The following is a 15,322-nucleotide window of genomic DNA, read 5'->3' as shown; positions in this document are numbered from 1 at the left end:
CGGTCACTGCCCGGGACCGGCGGGTCCGAGCGGGGATCGGTCACTGCCCGGGGCACCCCCGGCCCGGCGGCAGGTCCCCCGTGCCCGCGGGGTCTGTGCGGGTCGCGGTCCAACCAACACAAGGCATCGTGTGTGGGCAAAGAAGCGGTAGCGGTTCTGGCGGTGATGATGAGCCATTGATCGCCGAGGACCTGCACATGCCAGTGCTCGTCCGCATCCTTGCTGGAGTGACGGATTTTTGCATTGTGTTTTCCTGGGTTTGTGTGTTCCCTTTACAGAAATAAACAGGTGCAGTTGCCATTCAGCCTTCCGGGAAGTGCAGCTGACTTGCCTTGCTGGCTTTTCGTTTTCGGGTCTGAGCTGGGTGTGGTTTGTTTCCATAGGCACAGGCCAAGGCTCAGGGCTATGGTTTTTCACCCTTGCAAGGTCCTGTGCTGCTGAGAGACGGCTTTAGAGCTGTTAACATCCTGCTACGTGTCTGACATATGCACGTGTATGTGTGTGACTGGGTTACGCCACAGACTGGTTCTATGTGTTAAGGGTGTCTCAAGAGTCCAGAATTATTTGTGTTTTAACTGCTATCTACAAAGCCAAGTGCTCGTTAACAGGTACTCTCCCTCAGGTTACATGGTAAATCAAGCTGCTAATAAAAATAAGCTTTACTAATTAAATATGTTGTCAGAGCACATTTTGTTACTCTGTTATTTTTACCGAAGATTTGGTAAATTTTGCTAAATTCCATCCTCATCGTTTCAGGTTATAAAACTGTGAAATGAAACTGTTTTATGGCAAAGAGTGAGAGTTAAATTGTCCCGTAGGTAGTTGTGCAGGAGGAGAGCAACCTGATTATCTTTGAGCCAGCACAGCCAACTAGGCCAGCTTGGCTTGAATTGCCTCTGAAATCAATCTATTTTTGGGTGGCTCCATGATTATTCCTTTTCAAGTCTGAATATATATTTTTGGTCATCCATGGTAACCTTCCAGCCAAGGGCAGAGGTTTAAGTAGTCCATCAGGCTGGACCAAAGGCCTTCTGTTCCTGGTAGCCTGCAACTCTGAATTAAGCCACTGAATCCTCAGATATTGATCAGCCAGGAAAGAAAAGCTGTTAAAGAGGAAATAAGACATCACTGTCTGTATGCTTTCATGCTAATTATATTTTCAGAGCTGAGAAAAACACTTCAGGAAATTTAGGTTAGTTAGGAGGAAGCAGTGCTAGAGATGTCAGCTTTTAATATTTATAATTCATTGCATCACCTTATTTTAATGGAAAACTAAAGGTGCTACTTCTATGAAGATAATTATAAATCAGGTATTTCATTATTCTTGCTAGAAATCATTGCAAACATTTTTCTATGAGCTATTGTTGTTGCTGCTTTTCATCATGAGCCTTTAACTGCTTTCAAAATAAAGAATTCCCCAAACAAAACCCGCAAATTGTCACATTATACTGTTAGGCTTCTGTGAGGGATCTGTGATGAGTTCTCTCACGTCGTGAAAGCTCTAAGTAGTGGTTTGAGTGTTGAAATACTTGGTTTTCTTTGATTAATCCCCAGGCTCCACCAGGGTTAACACCTGTTTCATGCAAAGATCAGGAAGAACAAAATGGGTTTGAGTGAATTCCAGTTTGTATCTGGCTGTATTTGAGAGTTTGGCTTGATTCATCAGAGAAGAGTAGAGAGTGCTAGAAGCACTCTGGAGTAGTCTCTCTTTTAGTACTGCTCTAGTAGTACCTAGAAAACAGCACTAAAACCTGGTAGAAAACCCCCTAAACGGGCCTTAGTCACAGTTTCCTTTCCTCTCAGTTCAATAGGGGAAGTGAAATTTCAACTGCACCGAATGGGTTGGCCTGCAGAGCCCTGGGTGCAGGTTGTTGGCAATTTCCACACTGGATTTTGGGGCGGGTGGGACTGGATTGTGTTTCAAAGCAGCTGCTGAAGACTTGATGTTAAAAAGGAAATTAATTAAGTTCTGACTTTCTAAATAAGTTTCTGCAGTGGTCTCATATGAAAGGGACAAAACACAAGGAAGATCCTAAAATCTGTTCCCCGCTCTGCTGCAGCACTGTTTGAAGGAGCCGAGGGCAGGCATTCTAAGTCAGTTCTGTAACTCTCTGAGGACACAGTACATTTATTGAACCCTCTGCAGCAGCAAGCATTCATTCCCAGTAACTTCCAGTGGGAATGTAGAACAATCACCAAAACTGTTCATGAAAACCAAGATGACTTGAGTTATGGCCTGGCTTGCACATTGTTTGTACTGTGTTCCAAGATAAAATTTTCCAGCAAATTTCAACATTTTGTCCCTGTATTTACAATGCAGGCATGTTATTTGATGTGGTAATGCTCTTTATGTGGTACAGCCTTTCCCTGGGTAGGTTTTGGTTAAGAGAGACAACATTTTGTCCTCTCTGTGGATGGGGCGTGGACCTTTTAACTCACAGAGGCTGACACAAATGGATGGGTATTCTGAAGCCCGTCACCAGTGAACAGATGTTCCTGCTGTACAGGAACACAGCAATTCCTGCTGGCAGCCTCTCTTTCCCATGTCTGTGTTCTGTGTGAGCAGGAACTGGGGGGCAGCACGTGGATGGAGATGCTCTTTGAGGTAATGGTGAGAACTGTGTTTAAATGGGAACAATAGGTTTTTCCTGGAGAGCCTTGTGTGCTCCTTTCCACTCAACCCTTTGTCCTTCAGAGCTGCAGTGGTCCCAGCACTTGGAAGACCCCTGGAATCTCAGAAAGTGGTGCCACTTGGACCTACTCTAGCAGAAATGTTGCCTCTGCCTGGTGTTCTGTTGCTGTAGTAGCACAAGAGGCAGCAGAACTGTCAAGTTATAAGGAAATTGCTGACAAATAAATGGGGAAAAAATCAGAGCCCAGAACTTCTCCAGCCGAGGATTTGTGCTGAGTACTTCTCCTTGTAAGCCAGCAGAGTCTACCCTTGCTATGGGAAAACTGAAAATGTGTCCCTCGTGGTGACCCCTAGCAATGAAACAGCTTCTGTTCTGCAGTTGTTCAGCAAAGTGTGTGACTTTGTCATGTGTGACGTGCTCCTTACCCTGCGCAGGTGTCGGGTTTGTTATCAGCCAAGTTTCAGAACAAGCTGGGAATAAAATAAAAGTTGTAATTGTATTCATGAAGTTTTCCAAGTTGCGCATTTTGAGTGTTAGAAGCCATAAGCTCTTTGCAGCTCCTTTCAGATTACTCAGTTGTGGAGAGTGGCCTCTTTGTCATTTGAAATACTATATTCATATACAGAGCTTAATCATCTTCTGAATGAATGCAATGCAAATCCTCCTCTGCTTGGCTTCTAAGGGCTTTTATCAATCTTAGTCACCCATCCTTTTTCCTTGTCTGTGCTCTGTAGAGGGTGAAAGGCAGTCGTTGCACGGGTTTTATCTCACAGACTGTGAGGACACACACACCACTTCAGAGCCATGCCAGTTACAGAACTGATTTCTTAAACACAGCTGATAATCAGCCTCAAACACTGAAGAGTGGCTGATGAAACTAAACCCAATGGCCAATCCTCACAGCCAATCCCCTTGTTTTGGGTATCTGTGCAGTTCCCTGAGCTCCTTGGTGACCTGCATCACCTTGGTTGGAGCTGCACCTTCACGAGTGCAGGGGCAGGGAATAAGTGGATTTGGTTTCACTATTTTGTTTTACTTAATATATATATATATTTTTTTATTTTATTTTATTTTATTTTATTGCACTTTGATAGGATGAAGCCATAGTACAAAGTTGTTAGTCTAATTTGAATTTACATGGAAGTTCATCATCACTTTAGGAGAACAGAAAAAATAAAACTTCTGTCAAGTTTCAAAATAAATATTGAACTGTGACTTCGGGAGTTGTAGTAGCAGAAAATTCCAGGCATGTCTAAAAATGATTAATCCCAGTGAAGAAAGCAAATGAAGGTTGTATTGCCCGGTGTCCAGAATTATAATAACCCCAGGTTTCTGTCAATAGAAAGCAATTTATGTCTTGCACCTTCTGACACTTCAGGACAGAAAACCTGTACGGAGACTCTGGAAGGAGCTGGCAGTATTTGGCAGCTTGTCTGGAAAATCGCTCTACCACAGCCCGATACTGAGCTCTTGGAAAGGGTGACAAATTCAGGGAACTTCTGTCCCTGTTGGGTTTTAGCAGCCACTAGGTGCCAATGTTGGTCCAGTTTCAGAGCAGTCGGACAAAGCAGTGACTGGAGGCAAAGGAATCCCTTCGGGGCTCGGAGTTTTTGCTGAGCACAGTTTGTGTCCTTGCACGGACTGAGGCTGCCCCTTGCCTTCAGGCTGTAACTGCTGCTGGTTTAGTTTTAGCCTTTCCATAATTCAGCTGTTGATAAGTGCATCTGAAAATTAAATTAGTGGGTTTTGCAGTGTCCTTGCAAACTCAGGGAAGTCAAAAATACCCTCACTTCCAAGTGCTCTGCTGTCTCGAGGGCAACCTTTGGTGGTGTGGCCATTGCCACGGCATTCCTCTGCTTTGTGCTGATGGGAGAGGGTTGCAAAGGTCGAGCTTATTTGGATGTCTCAGGTTCCATAGTCCTTCTCCGTGGCCATAAGAGGCAATCTATGAATCCTTGTCATGAAATAAATTATTAGTTAAGAGGTAAAACCCTTTTGACCCCTGAAGAGGAGACAAGAGAAATGACTCAGGGAGAAAAGGGAGGCTGCAATCCGTCCCTGCCGACACTCCCTTCCCTAGAGATCAAGGTCATTTAAGAAAGGCCTTCATTTGAATTTTTTCCCCTTGGACTAAGATGAATGTTCTGTATTTCTGTAGCCCTATTCCTTGATATTATTCTGAGGGAAGAGGTTTCAATTCACTTTTCCCAGGGAATGTCTTGATGCAAAGCAGCACCATTCAGTTTTAATAACTGTAGATTGTTAGAGAGCTCGATGCTCGCTGGTCGAACAAGCCAAGCCAAATGAAATCTGAACAAACTCCTGTCAGGCACATCCCATTTCTTTCACCCAAAATGAAGATGCCAGCTCAGCCAGTAGCTGTGCACCTGCTGCAGTGACATCAGCGGGATAAACATTGGGAAGTGCTCTGGGGAAGGCACTCGGAGTCAGGAGCAAGTTGCCCCTGGGCAGGAGCTCAGTATAAATAGCAGCCATGTGGCCATTATGCAACTGGAGCAATTTGTTGTCACCCCCCCTTTATTGAGTGTAATCTAAATTTCATTGGAGTCAATGTAATGGCAAAATATTTACATGGGTTCTAGCAACAGAGCCACAGCACTGTGGGAAATTGCTTTGTGCTCTGGAGAGAAAAGGCATTGAGATAAACTGCATTGCTGAGATAAACTTAGCTTTACTAAGCACTACAGGAAACTTAGCACCACCAAAGGAGCCATTAGGTAGGAATTGTTAATATTTCAGTGCAGGCATTTCACCTCTTGGCAGTGAAAGTAAAACCATGTAATTCAGGTATAAATCATGACATGCAGGTGTGTGGACCTTAAGAATCCAGGAACAACAGCAGTTTTGTGAAAGCCTCAAATTCTATTTTAATAATTCCCCAAAGAGTGCACTTAAACATAAGCCAGCATGAGAATGGATGTGTATTGGCTAATTGATTTAGAATACAAGAGTGGCAGCTCAGACCAGCCTATTTCACTGCGTTCTGCATGTATTTTGTACATTGAATTAGTGTTTAGTTCTTACAGTTTATGTTTACTAGTTCAAAAATGGAAGAAACTTCCTGTTCATCTGAGGGAATCCCTATTTTTTTTCTAGTCCTATTAGGCTAGGAATATCCTTGGTCTTCTGCTGTTTGAAACTTTGTCTTGGGTGTGTTTTTCTCTTTTTTATTGGATGAGTCACTCTGGTAGCTATTAATGCAGTTCCATAGCTGGGCAGTGCAAGCAGAAGGTGTGCAGCTAAAATGGAAAATGACTGTCATTATGTGACACATGTCTGATGACGTAGCTGAGGTTTAACTGAACAGAAAGAAATATTTTACTTTGAATTAGTCATTTTCTGCATAGTTAAATACTTTGAAAGCGAGCACTAAATCTGAATCCTTAAATGCACAGCTGCTTAGCCAAATGATAAATACAGAACAAGCTCGTTACCTTTGCAATGTATTTTGTTCCTGAGAGCAAAGCTGTGCTTAGTCTCTAGTACGAATTTAGTGTGAATTAATTTAAATAGGTTGCTGAGCACACCTTAGGACAGGTTTACAGTCAAAATCCTGCCAGGTTAGATATGAATGTGAGCTCATGGAGATGAGTAAATTCAGAACTACTTCCTACACTTACACATAAAAGAGGACTGTCAGAACAGGAAAATGCCATGCATCCACCTCCTGGAGCTGCCCAGAGCTCCTGGGAAGGGCTGGGCTGCTTCTCAAAGCGTGTGAGAGACTCCAGGGTGAAACAAAATGCTGGTTTCTGATTGCTTCCTCTTTGCTTTGGAGGGGGGGAAAAAACTGTCGAGTACATTTAGATCTCATTCATAATTTAACCTTCACCTGCAGGATGTGGGATTTGAAACACGTGAGAAATGTATGTTCTTTAAATACCAACATCCTTAGAACCTGGGGCGGGGTGGAAATCAAGCAAATTCAATGAATCCACACCAGTGGTAGGTATTTTTTAGTGAAAATATTGCAGTTTTACTCAGAATAAGCATCTCCTCTAAAATAACTTAAATCCCAGACATGCATTTGTGCTTCTTTTTTGCAAGCAGATGCTGCTGCCAAGGCAGGAGGGCTCGAGCTGGCTCCATTCCCCAAGCCATGTCACTTCCTACACCATCCAGGTGCCCAGCCCTCCCTGGCAGCAGCACTTGGATTGCAGCTGCTGGCAGTTGCCACTGCTCTGCGCGTGGCAGGCAGGTATTTTACATTAAAAATAAAAATCTTTAAAAAAAGCAGGCATATCAGGTGTCCATGGCAATGCCACTGTTTTTCCCTGCTTAGCTCCACCCTTGGCATCCCTTGGGCAGCTCCTCCCCAGCTTCCAGTGACCTCAGCTGCCCGAGAGCAAGTATGCTGTTGTTTTCTTTCTGGATTTGAGAATTCTTCTGTCTTGTAAATGAGCAGAAGTGCTTTAATTCTGTCTCGTTCTGGTGCAGCAAACAGTGTTTGTAGCTGACCTCAGCAGTCAGCCCCAGAGTGGCTGCACCCAGAGGAATGACATCAGTGGTGCAGAGCCAAACAGTTCGACTCCACAAGGCAGAGCCACTTTTACTGGGCAGAGCTGAGCTGTTTTATTCAGCCTGCTCCGAGCTGAGACAGGGTGATCCTTAGGGAATGAGCTGCCTTGTGTTTCACAGAGCTCCAGAGCTGACTGTTAGCACACTGGTCACAATAATCACATTCTGTTGGGATGGTGGCCCTTTAGCACAGAGGAGATCAGCACTGTGTGATGATGAAGCCCTGCAAACTGCTCTGGTGCATGAGCTCAAAGAGCAGGCCTGGAATAAACTCTAACCAAACCCTGGCAGAAAGCAGGCAGGAAGCTGAACAGAAGTCATTCAGCTTGAGCAATGCTGTTAGCTACAGTGTTCACAAAATACAGAGAGTTTAAAGGCAAAAAGGTGATTGAGGTACAGTGCTATTTAATAAATGAAACCTGCAAATATTCTTCCCACTAACTGAGTTGCAGTTCACACAGAATTGCTGTTCACACAAATCTCCCCGTGTGCTGCAGTGAGGCTTTGGTCAGTAATGCTGACTCTGATGACTTTTCTTGCCCAGTGTGGAAGCAAACCTCACAACTTTTTGTTTGCACTCCATCCCAGCAGTCTCCCCTGTGCTCCCAGCCCATGAAAGCAGATGCAGTTACGGTTTGCCCCTTGCATAAAAGGATGCAGTAACGGTTTCTGGGATGTTCCAAACCCACTCTGGCAATGCTGCCTGCATGTTTCATTTCGATAGCTGACGTGTTTTCCTGCCTTTGCATGTTGTTAGCAACAGTGGTGTTATTTATGCCATTTGATGGAGTGTGTGGCTTAAGCATGGCACAGTGGCCCTGCCAGATAAACGCTGAGTGTTGCTTTTGAGCCCTCATTTAGCAGTTCCAGCTGACACCTTTGCAGAGGGTTTTTTTTTAAATAAAGCCCAAGCGGATGAAAAGTGATAAACACAATGCTGTTTTAGTAAAATGTGAACTACTGCCTTGGAAGAGATTCCCTCCTCTTTCCCCTTACAAGGACAGAAAAGCACATTCTCTCAATATTTTTTCCTGTATTCTGTGCATCTTATTTAATGTGCTGGTTGGTGTAAGCAGAAATGTTTGCTGATTGCTCATTTTAAAAATATCTGTACCATCGAAGCCATGCAGTAAAGCAGGTTACTGTTCTATGCATATCTAGTTTGTAGGCACAGAAGAGAGTGATAAGCTTTTAGTGTTAATGATTTATTTCATTTTGGGGAAACAAGAAATATCATTTAGGAAATTCCATGAGAGATGGCAGGGTGCATTTCTTCTGCAATATTCTGCATTCATACAGAACGGTGGTTGTCCTTTAAAAAATTGAAAAGCTCAGTGCAGAGGAAATACTCTAAAATTATCTCCATGTTTACACCACTACATTCCTACCTGTTAATTTGAAATTTTCTCCTGCAGATGTTATTAATGTAGAATAAAGCTAGAGAAATGAGGAGTGTTCCTGCTCAGGGGATCCAAATGACCACACAGATGTGGAGACACAATTTTGCTTTGAGACCTGGACTTTGAGCCTTTGCAGCATTGATTATTCAAACCAGTGTTACCAGTGCAGTTGCTTTTTCGTTGCAGAGGAGTTTGATGTTCCTGTCAGGCTGGTGGCAGGGAACAGCTCACTGTGTCTTGTGCGTTTTGGAGATGTGCCTCCTCAGCCGCCGGCCCCCGAGGGTGAGCTGGCAGACCAGCTTCTTGGAGAATTTCAGAGCCAATGCTACTAAAATAAGAGTAATTATCACTCCAGCAATTAAAACGAGGTCTCGCCAGAAGAACTGAAGACACTTGGTTGGGAGAAGCATCATACAACCCCCCAGCTCATTCCCCGTCAGCTGCCCCAGGGGCTTCATCCTCAGGTGAGCGGGACTGGCGCACCTGAGCCGGGCGAGCGCGGGCGCGGAGAAATCCTCCAGCCACAGCTTGAGGTACAGGATGTGGCAGTCGCAGTGCCAGGGGTTGTCCCAGAGCTCCAGCTCCTGCAGGCGGCCCAGGCTGTCCAGGGCCCCGGCGGGGATGGAGGCCAGGCTGTTGTTGTGCAGGTGCAGGCTGCGGGCGAGGCGGGGCAGGGCGGGCAGCGAGCGCAGCCCCCGCGAGCCGCAGTCCACGCGTGTCCCCCGCGCCTCCCCCAGGGACGTGCAGCCACAGGGGGATGGACACTCCTCAGGCAGGACCCCCGGCAGCAGCACCCACAGGGCACAGCCCAGCACGGCCAGCAGCTCCATCGCCAGCTGCACAGACAACAAAATTGTTGCAATTATTAAAGGATCCGGGGCATGGATCATTGATAGAATTGTGGGATCTATAAAAGAACCGTACAAGCAAAAGGTCTGCAAGCAAAGGTTTGTGTGAGAAACTGCCTGCATGAGAAAGCACTGGTGTGAGAAACAAGCCTGAGAAGAAGAAGGGAGTTTGAAGGATGTGCAGCTGTGCAGATAAGATGTACTGACCAGGAAGCTTGCCAATGTAAGTCCAATTATGTAGAAGTAGAAATGTGCTGTGATAAGCTTTAAGCCACTCAGGAGTTAACAAGCTGGTATACTATATACGTGCCTCTGAATTGCTAATAAACTGAGTTCTGCACTTATCAACCATATTGGTTTTGGACTGCATTCCTCCCTCCGCCGGGATCCCCGGGCTCTCGTCCTTTTACAATTCCAACACAAAATGACACCTAAGTGGGGGTCGGTACCCTCAGAGAACCACAGCAGTTATTGCTTCCCCAGGTTGAGGTTTTTGGAATAAAATCTGTCGTTTTCTGTGTGCCCCACAGAACCACTCTCCCCGACTTCAGCAAAAACGCTGAAGACAGAGCACAGGTCTTCCCCTCCCTCTCTGGTTCATTGCTTTGCCTTGATAATTGTACAAGAAATATTAATTATCAAAATTCTGGGACGGAATGTCACCAGGAGATGACAGGAAAAACCACGTTAGTTTCAGGCAAAGGCTTTTCTTCCGTTTCCATGTCTTCATAGATCGAGTGTTAAAACTGTGTGTTGAAATCAGCTTTCAAAATGAAGCTTAAGGGATTGAATAATTGTAAATGCCTGAAAATATTCTTCCTTTCTGAAGCTGAAATACTCATCTTAACCACCTCCTATGTCTTTGTCAGTGAGTTATTCTGAGTATCTTTGCTCTGAATCCAGATACTCATCTGTGATTTTTCAAGAAAACTACTGGGGCTTTTTTTCCAAAGTAAACATCTTAAAAGGACAGACTATGTCATCTGGCTAAAAAAAGTTAAGTGGTATTTATGGAAAAGATGATCTCTTCTGATTTAATATAGAAACAGTAAGAAACCCAAACTCAAACAGAAACACAAACTGTGGCAAAAATGCAGAAGGGAGGGTTGGGGAGGTGACTGGCTGACACTTACCCTGTTTGATCCCTCTTGATCCCTTTCCCTGTGCTTGGTGAAGTGCTGGAGCGTGGATGGCAGTGCAGGCTGGCTGCTCAAAGAGTCACCAAGGAAGTGTGGCAGAGAAGATGAGCTTTTTCCTGTGCAGGATAGGACAGCATCCCAGAGGAAGCTGCTGTTTATGGTTGTGCCGTGGCAGACAGTGCTCGGGGAGGGCCTTGTGTTTGCTGCAGACAAGAGGAAATGCTTTGGGATTTTTGGTTTATTCCTAATGTATTTTTTCCTATTGCATCTGACAGTATCTGGAAAAACTCATCTGAAATTAAGTGGGGTTTTTTAACTCAGTTGTAAAAATCTCCAGGTATAAAAGTTAGTTTGGGCCTGAGGTGCTGACAAACACAAGCGTCAGCGGATGAGGGAGCTGAAGTTAGCCTGTGAAATTGAGTTTTTCTGTATTAGTCAGCCAGGTTTGTTTGATATCTGACTTCTCACTGCTTAAATAAAATCTGTTCAGGCCAGCTCTGTATAGTGTTGTTTTGGGGACAGGCTTGGAGTCTGTTCTGTTTTTGGAAACAAAGCCTAGGTGAGGTTTTGATGTTGCAGATGTGCAGCAGAGCTGTGTTTCTGAGCTGTCCTTTCTTTGTAACATGGTGTTCCTGGGAGGACAGGAAGTTTCTGATGTATAAATTGTTCTGATAGCAGCTCTTGTTGTCTAATTCTTACTTATTTTTAAAGAGCTTTTCTTCATTGGGTCTAATGAGTTACCAGGAGCTTCCTTAAGAAAATGCCTCAGTGTGTATCTCTGCTCTTTAGCATTTGAAAAGGCAATTCAGACAGTGCCAGGGGAAAAGACAAAAATACTTCAAACCCCGTTGGAATTTTGATCTTTTCTATGAGTTGAGGAGAGCGATTCCTCCCTTGTTGGAGTGAGTGGCTCATCTGCCTGTCAGATGTTGAATGGCTGGACCTGTGAGTGGACTGCTGATAACAGGGAGGTCCTTCTATCGTCGGGATTGTTTCACTGCTTTTGGAAAGTACATCCCGAGGCCATGGATTTCATGAATGTCTGTCTGCCCCCGTGCCCACCCGATCTGTGCCATGTGTCTTGAGGAACGCTGCCACACAGAATCAAAACCTTCCTGTTACGGAATGAGATCAAATGCTGTGTCCTTTTGCGTTGGAACAGGTGCTGGACATTTGGAATCCCCCAGAACCCACTCAGACTCTGTGCTATCCTCACAAAGTTGGTCCCACGTTCCTCCAGGTGTCCCCGCTGGTGGCAGAGGTGGCTGCTCATGCTGAGTCCCCAGACCTGTCCCACACGACGGGGCCCTGGCCAGTGCTCCAGCTCCCTGTGGAGGGGAGGATGTGCAGGGAATATCTGGCAGAAGCACCAGGCATTTGCCTTTATGATTTTAGGACTATAGCTTTTTGTAGGCCAAATGAGGATTCTTCATTTAAGAGGATTTATTAAGACCCAATTTGAAAAAAAAAAAAGAAGTTATAATCTGCTATAATCTTGTTAGGGTATGAAAGTATTTTTTCCACAGAGAGAATCCATTTGAAGTTTTTGTGAACGGGAGAGGCTCTGCCTCCTCTCAGTGGAGAGGGATTTCTGGACACTCTGTTTCCCAAACAGCCCCTCTCCCCTCACCTCACCCCCTGAAAGCCCCTTTCTCTGGATTGGCTTTCTTTGGAGGCCTTGACATTTCCAGTGAGTTCCGTGGGGGCCGTGCCTGCTTATTCAGGGAGGAAAAGGGCTGAGGGGAGATTACTGCTTTCCTTGTGGTTAAGAATAAAAGCTGCAAGCTGGAGATAAATGTGCAGATCAAACGCGTGACCTGCTGAGAGCAAATTCAGGCAGAAGATGCCATTATCTTTTCTAGTCACTTTTAAGAAGTTACAGTCATTTATTGCTGTCAATGACCTGTTCTCGACCTAGAAAGGCAGAAGTTTTCTCAAGCACTGTTTCCATTTCCAATGCAGAAAAAACTGGCCACTCACACTGTCAATGGGCAGTAGAAGTGCTCCTCATTTAAAATCTCTCACCTTGATTCAGTCTGTTCTTTTGTACTTTCAAAGAGCCTGGTGAGAGCAGACTAACCAAAATAGATCTTTGTAATTGGATGTGAGTCACTGGTAATTAATGAATTATACAAATAAGCGAGAAGAGGGATAAAAAAAGATCAATCATGAAATTCATTCTCACGTCAAGGAATATTGCTGGCAGAGAGGAATTAAAGAAAAACTGTGGTTTCTCTCAAACCAGGGGTTAGTGTTGCCCAAGGGCCGAAATGTTCCTTTTACCTACTTCACTCTGCAGAACTGGCCAAAGCCTTCTGAGTATTTCTACCCAGGAGGACTCAGAGTTTCCTCCTGTCCATATTCTTTCCTGCCGCACATTTATCATGGTTTTGCCTAATGTAGCTTTGCCTCTGTCAAATCAAAAATCCCATTTCCTCAAATTATTCCACAGGCAGATAAAGTCTTGTCATTTAGGAAATTCTTCTCCTAAATTGTACTCCACCCATTTATTCAAGAAATTCTCTCTCCTCCCGCCTGTTCTCATGGAGAACTTCCTCCTCTTTGCCGTTTTCCCCATTCAGAGCTGCACCCAGTGATTGCTTATTTTCCCACTAGGTGTCATCCAAGTTATTTTGTTCTTAAATGCTGAGCACCACTGAATCACCCCTTAAGCTATAATTTCTCGGTTCAAAAGAATTGCCTGAAAGAACGAAATGTTGTGTTCTTTTTCAGATATTATTTTCCATTGTCTCCAAGATACAAATATAGCCGAGGTACACAATGTGTGTATTAAGTGATTGGTTCTAAATCAGATGGCTAAAAGCACCTGTTCGTGTTTTATGGAACTCGGAGGGTTTTGAGCCTGGTAATGAAAATATTCATGGTCAGTTTGGATTCACACTGTCCTGGGCTGGGCAAACTGGAGGCTCTGTGCCCCTCTCTGCCTTGCTTGCTTTGCCCTAAGGAAAAGCAGCTCTTTTTCTAGCTCTTTATGCACAGTCACCGTCATTAAAGATACAATACAGTGCTGCAGTCAGACACAACACAACACTGCATTCATGGGAATGTTTTATTTAGGATTGGGATTGAGCTTTCAGAGCAAATCTCCTGCTCTCTATTTTCCATGAGTGCTTTTTATATTAAATTAAATTGCAATATTCACTCTGGAAACACCTGTGAATGGTGCTAATGGAGGTTCAGTGCTTGGACCAGACTAAAGACAGTCCAGAACAGCCCCTCCTCTCCTGGTATGAATGGTTGGATGTGGTATCCTCAGTCCCTGATTGTTTCGCTGCTCTCATCCGGCTGTTTGGGCCATTGTTTGTTGAATTCCCAGTGTGACAAAGAGCTATCCATGAATGCACCTTGTTCCAACGCTCTGCCAGCTATTCAGGCAAGCCTGCAAAAGATGTTTAAGCATCTTTACCAATTTATTGCATAGCAGCTGTAGTAGGATTGTGAAATGCATGAGATTATTCAGCACTGAGTGTTGTGGTGTCGTCCTTGTTTAAGGAGTGTGGTGACAAAAAAAATCAGCCCTCAACTCCTTTAGCTAAAGCTCTGCTATTTTCTGCTTGAAGAGCTGGAAATGTAGAAGGCAGGGCGTTGAACTTTATGGCCACACTGATCAGTTCTTCTTGGAAAGATCAATTAGACATTAATTAGTGCCTGACATAAAGGACCACATTGGGAAAGCCCAGGAGATGAGTTTACCATGGGAACTCGCTGTAGAATTCCCCTCACTGTCTATAACTGACAAAATGGTTATTTTTATAGTGTCCTTTACAAAGCTGTGGCTTCATGGGTTTTGAAATAAACCAGTTGACTCTGGATGTATATCCAGTGGTGAATTCACTTTCCCCAGTGAGAGCAGCTCCAGCCCCATTGCTCCTGCCCCACTAAAGCTGTATTTACACCCTTGCAGATGTGCCCAGCTGTTTGTTGTGCACAGTGAACTGCAGGAGAGTTTGCCCAGACCCCTGATCACACATGGAGAGCCCCAGAATGCAGACAGGTCGAATCCTGTTCTGCTGAATTCCTGCTGCCCAGCAGCCGGACTGTCGGGAATGCCCAGCCCAGCTGCCCCATGAGGAGATGTCAGAGTGCAGAGATGTCGTGGGGCTGGGAGGACAGTCCTGAGCCATCTGCAACTCTGCAACCACACAGAGTTTGCTGCAGGATGTGAGATAACATTATTGCCAACCCCAGTGTGCAGTTCTTGCACTGCATCCTCAAAACCATGGTATTGGCATTTCAAAGCAATCTAGGATATTTAATTTTTTTCTTTTTTCTTTTGATGGGCTTGATACTTTGAGCCATTAAAGTTCACATTTTGCCAAGTTCTGCTCCTGGTCCTTAAGGCTACAGATTGCTAATGAAAGCTGATCATGTGCCTTGGGTTCTGAAGGAAATCCTTTATATAGTGGGACCTGCGATAAAATCTCAAGAGCTGAAAATGCTGCTGTGCTAATCCTATTATTTCCTATCACTGCATGCTGATATACAAACAGTTTGGAGAGTCAGTTTTATCAAGCTGGCAGCTGAATTAATCACATGGTCACTTACAGCAGGGTATATATAAATAAGCAGCAGTTCCTCTGAGGAGAATTGCACATTCATTAAAAGATGCTGCAAGCCTCTTCCTGCATTATCTAATGATCTCTTTGCCCTCATTTGGCATCTCTAGCCCAGTGTTGATGCCTGTGTTCAGGGAAACTTCCTACATTCAATGGAGCTGGTTGGAGGTCATTTACAATTTATTT

General features: G+C 44.6%; 1 protein-coding gene across 1 annotated transcript; it reads right to left on the bottom strand.

Moving 5' to 3' along the window:
* Window positions 1-6,779: 6,779 nt before the first annotated feature.
* On the bottom strand, window positions 6,780-10,738 carry GP9 (glycoprotein IX platelet). Its single transcript, XM_042026603.1, has 2 exons — window positions 10,554-10,738; window positions 6,780-9,408 (listed from the first exon to the last, which is right to left on the bottom strand). The coding sequence occupies exon 2, from the start codon at window positions 9,400-9,402 to the stop codon at window positions 8,800-8,802; it is 603 nt and encodes a 200-aa protein (XP_041882537.1). The 5' UTR covers window positions 9,403-9,408; window positions 10,554-10,738; the 3' UTR covers window positions 6,780-8,799.
* Between the last annotated feature and the right edge of the window lie 4,584 nt (window positions 10,739-15,322).

The sequence above is a fragment of the Corvus kubaryi genome, unplaced genomic scaffold (assembly GCF_017639235.1).
Source record: "Corvus kubaryi isolate FWS band 111438036 unplaced genomic scaffold, C.kubaryi_AGA036_p1.0 37285, whole genome shotgun sequence".
Taxonomy (NCBI): domain Eukaryota; kingdom Metazoa; phylum Chordata; class Aves; order Passeriformes; family Corvidae; genus Corvus; species Corvus kubaryi.
This window is presented reverse-complemented; position numbering and strand designations above follow the sequence as displayed.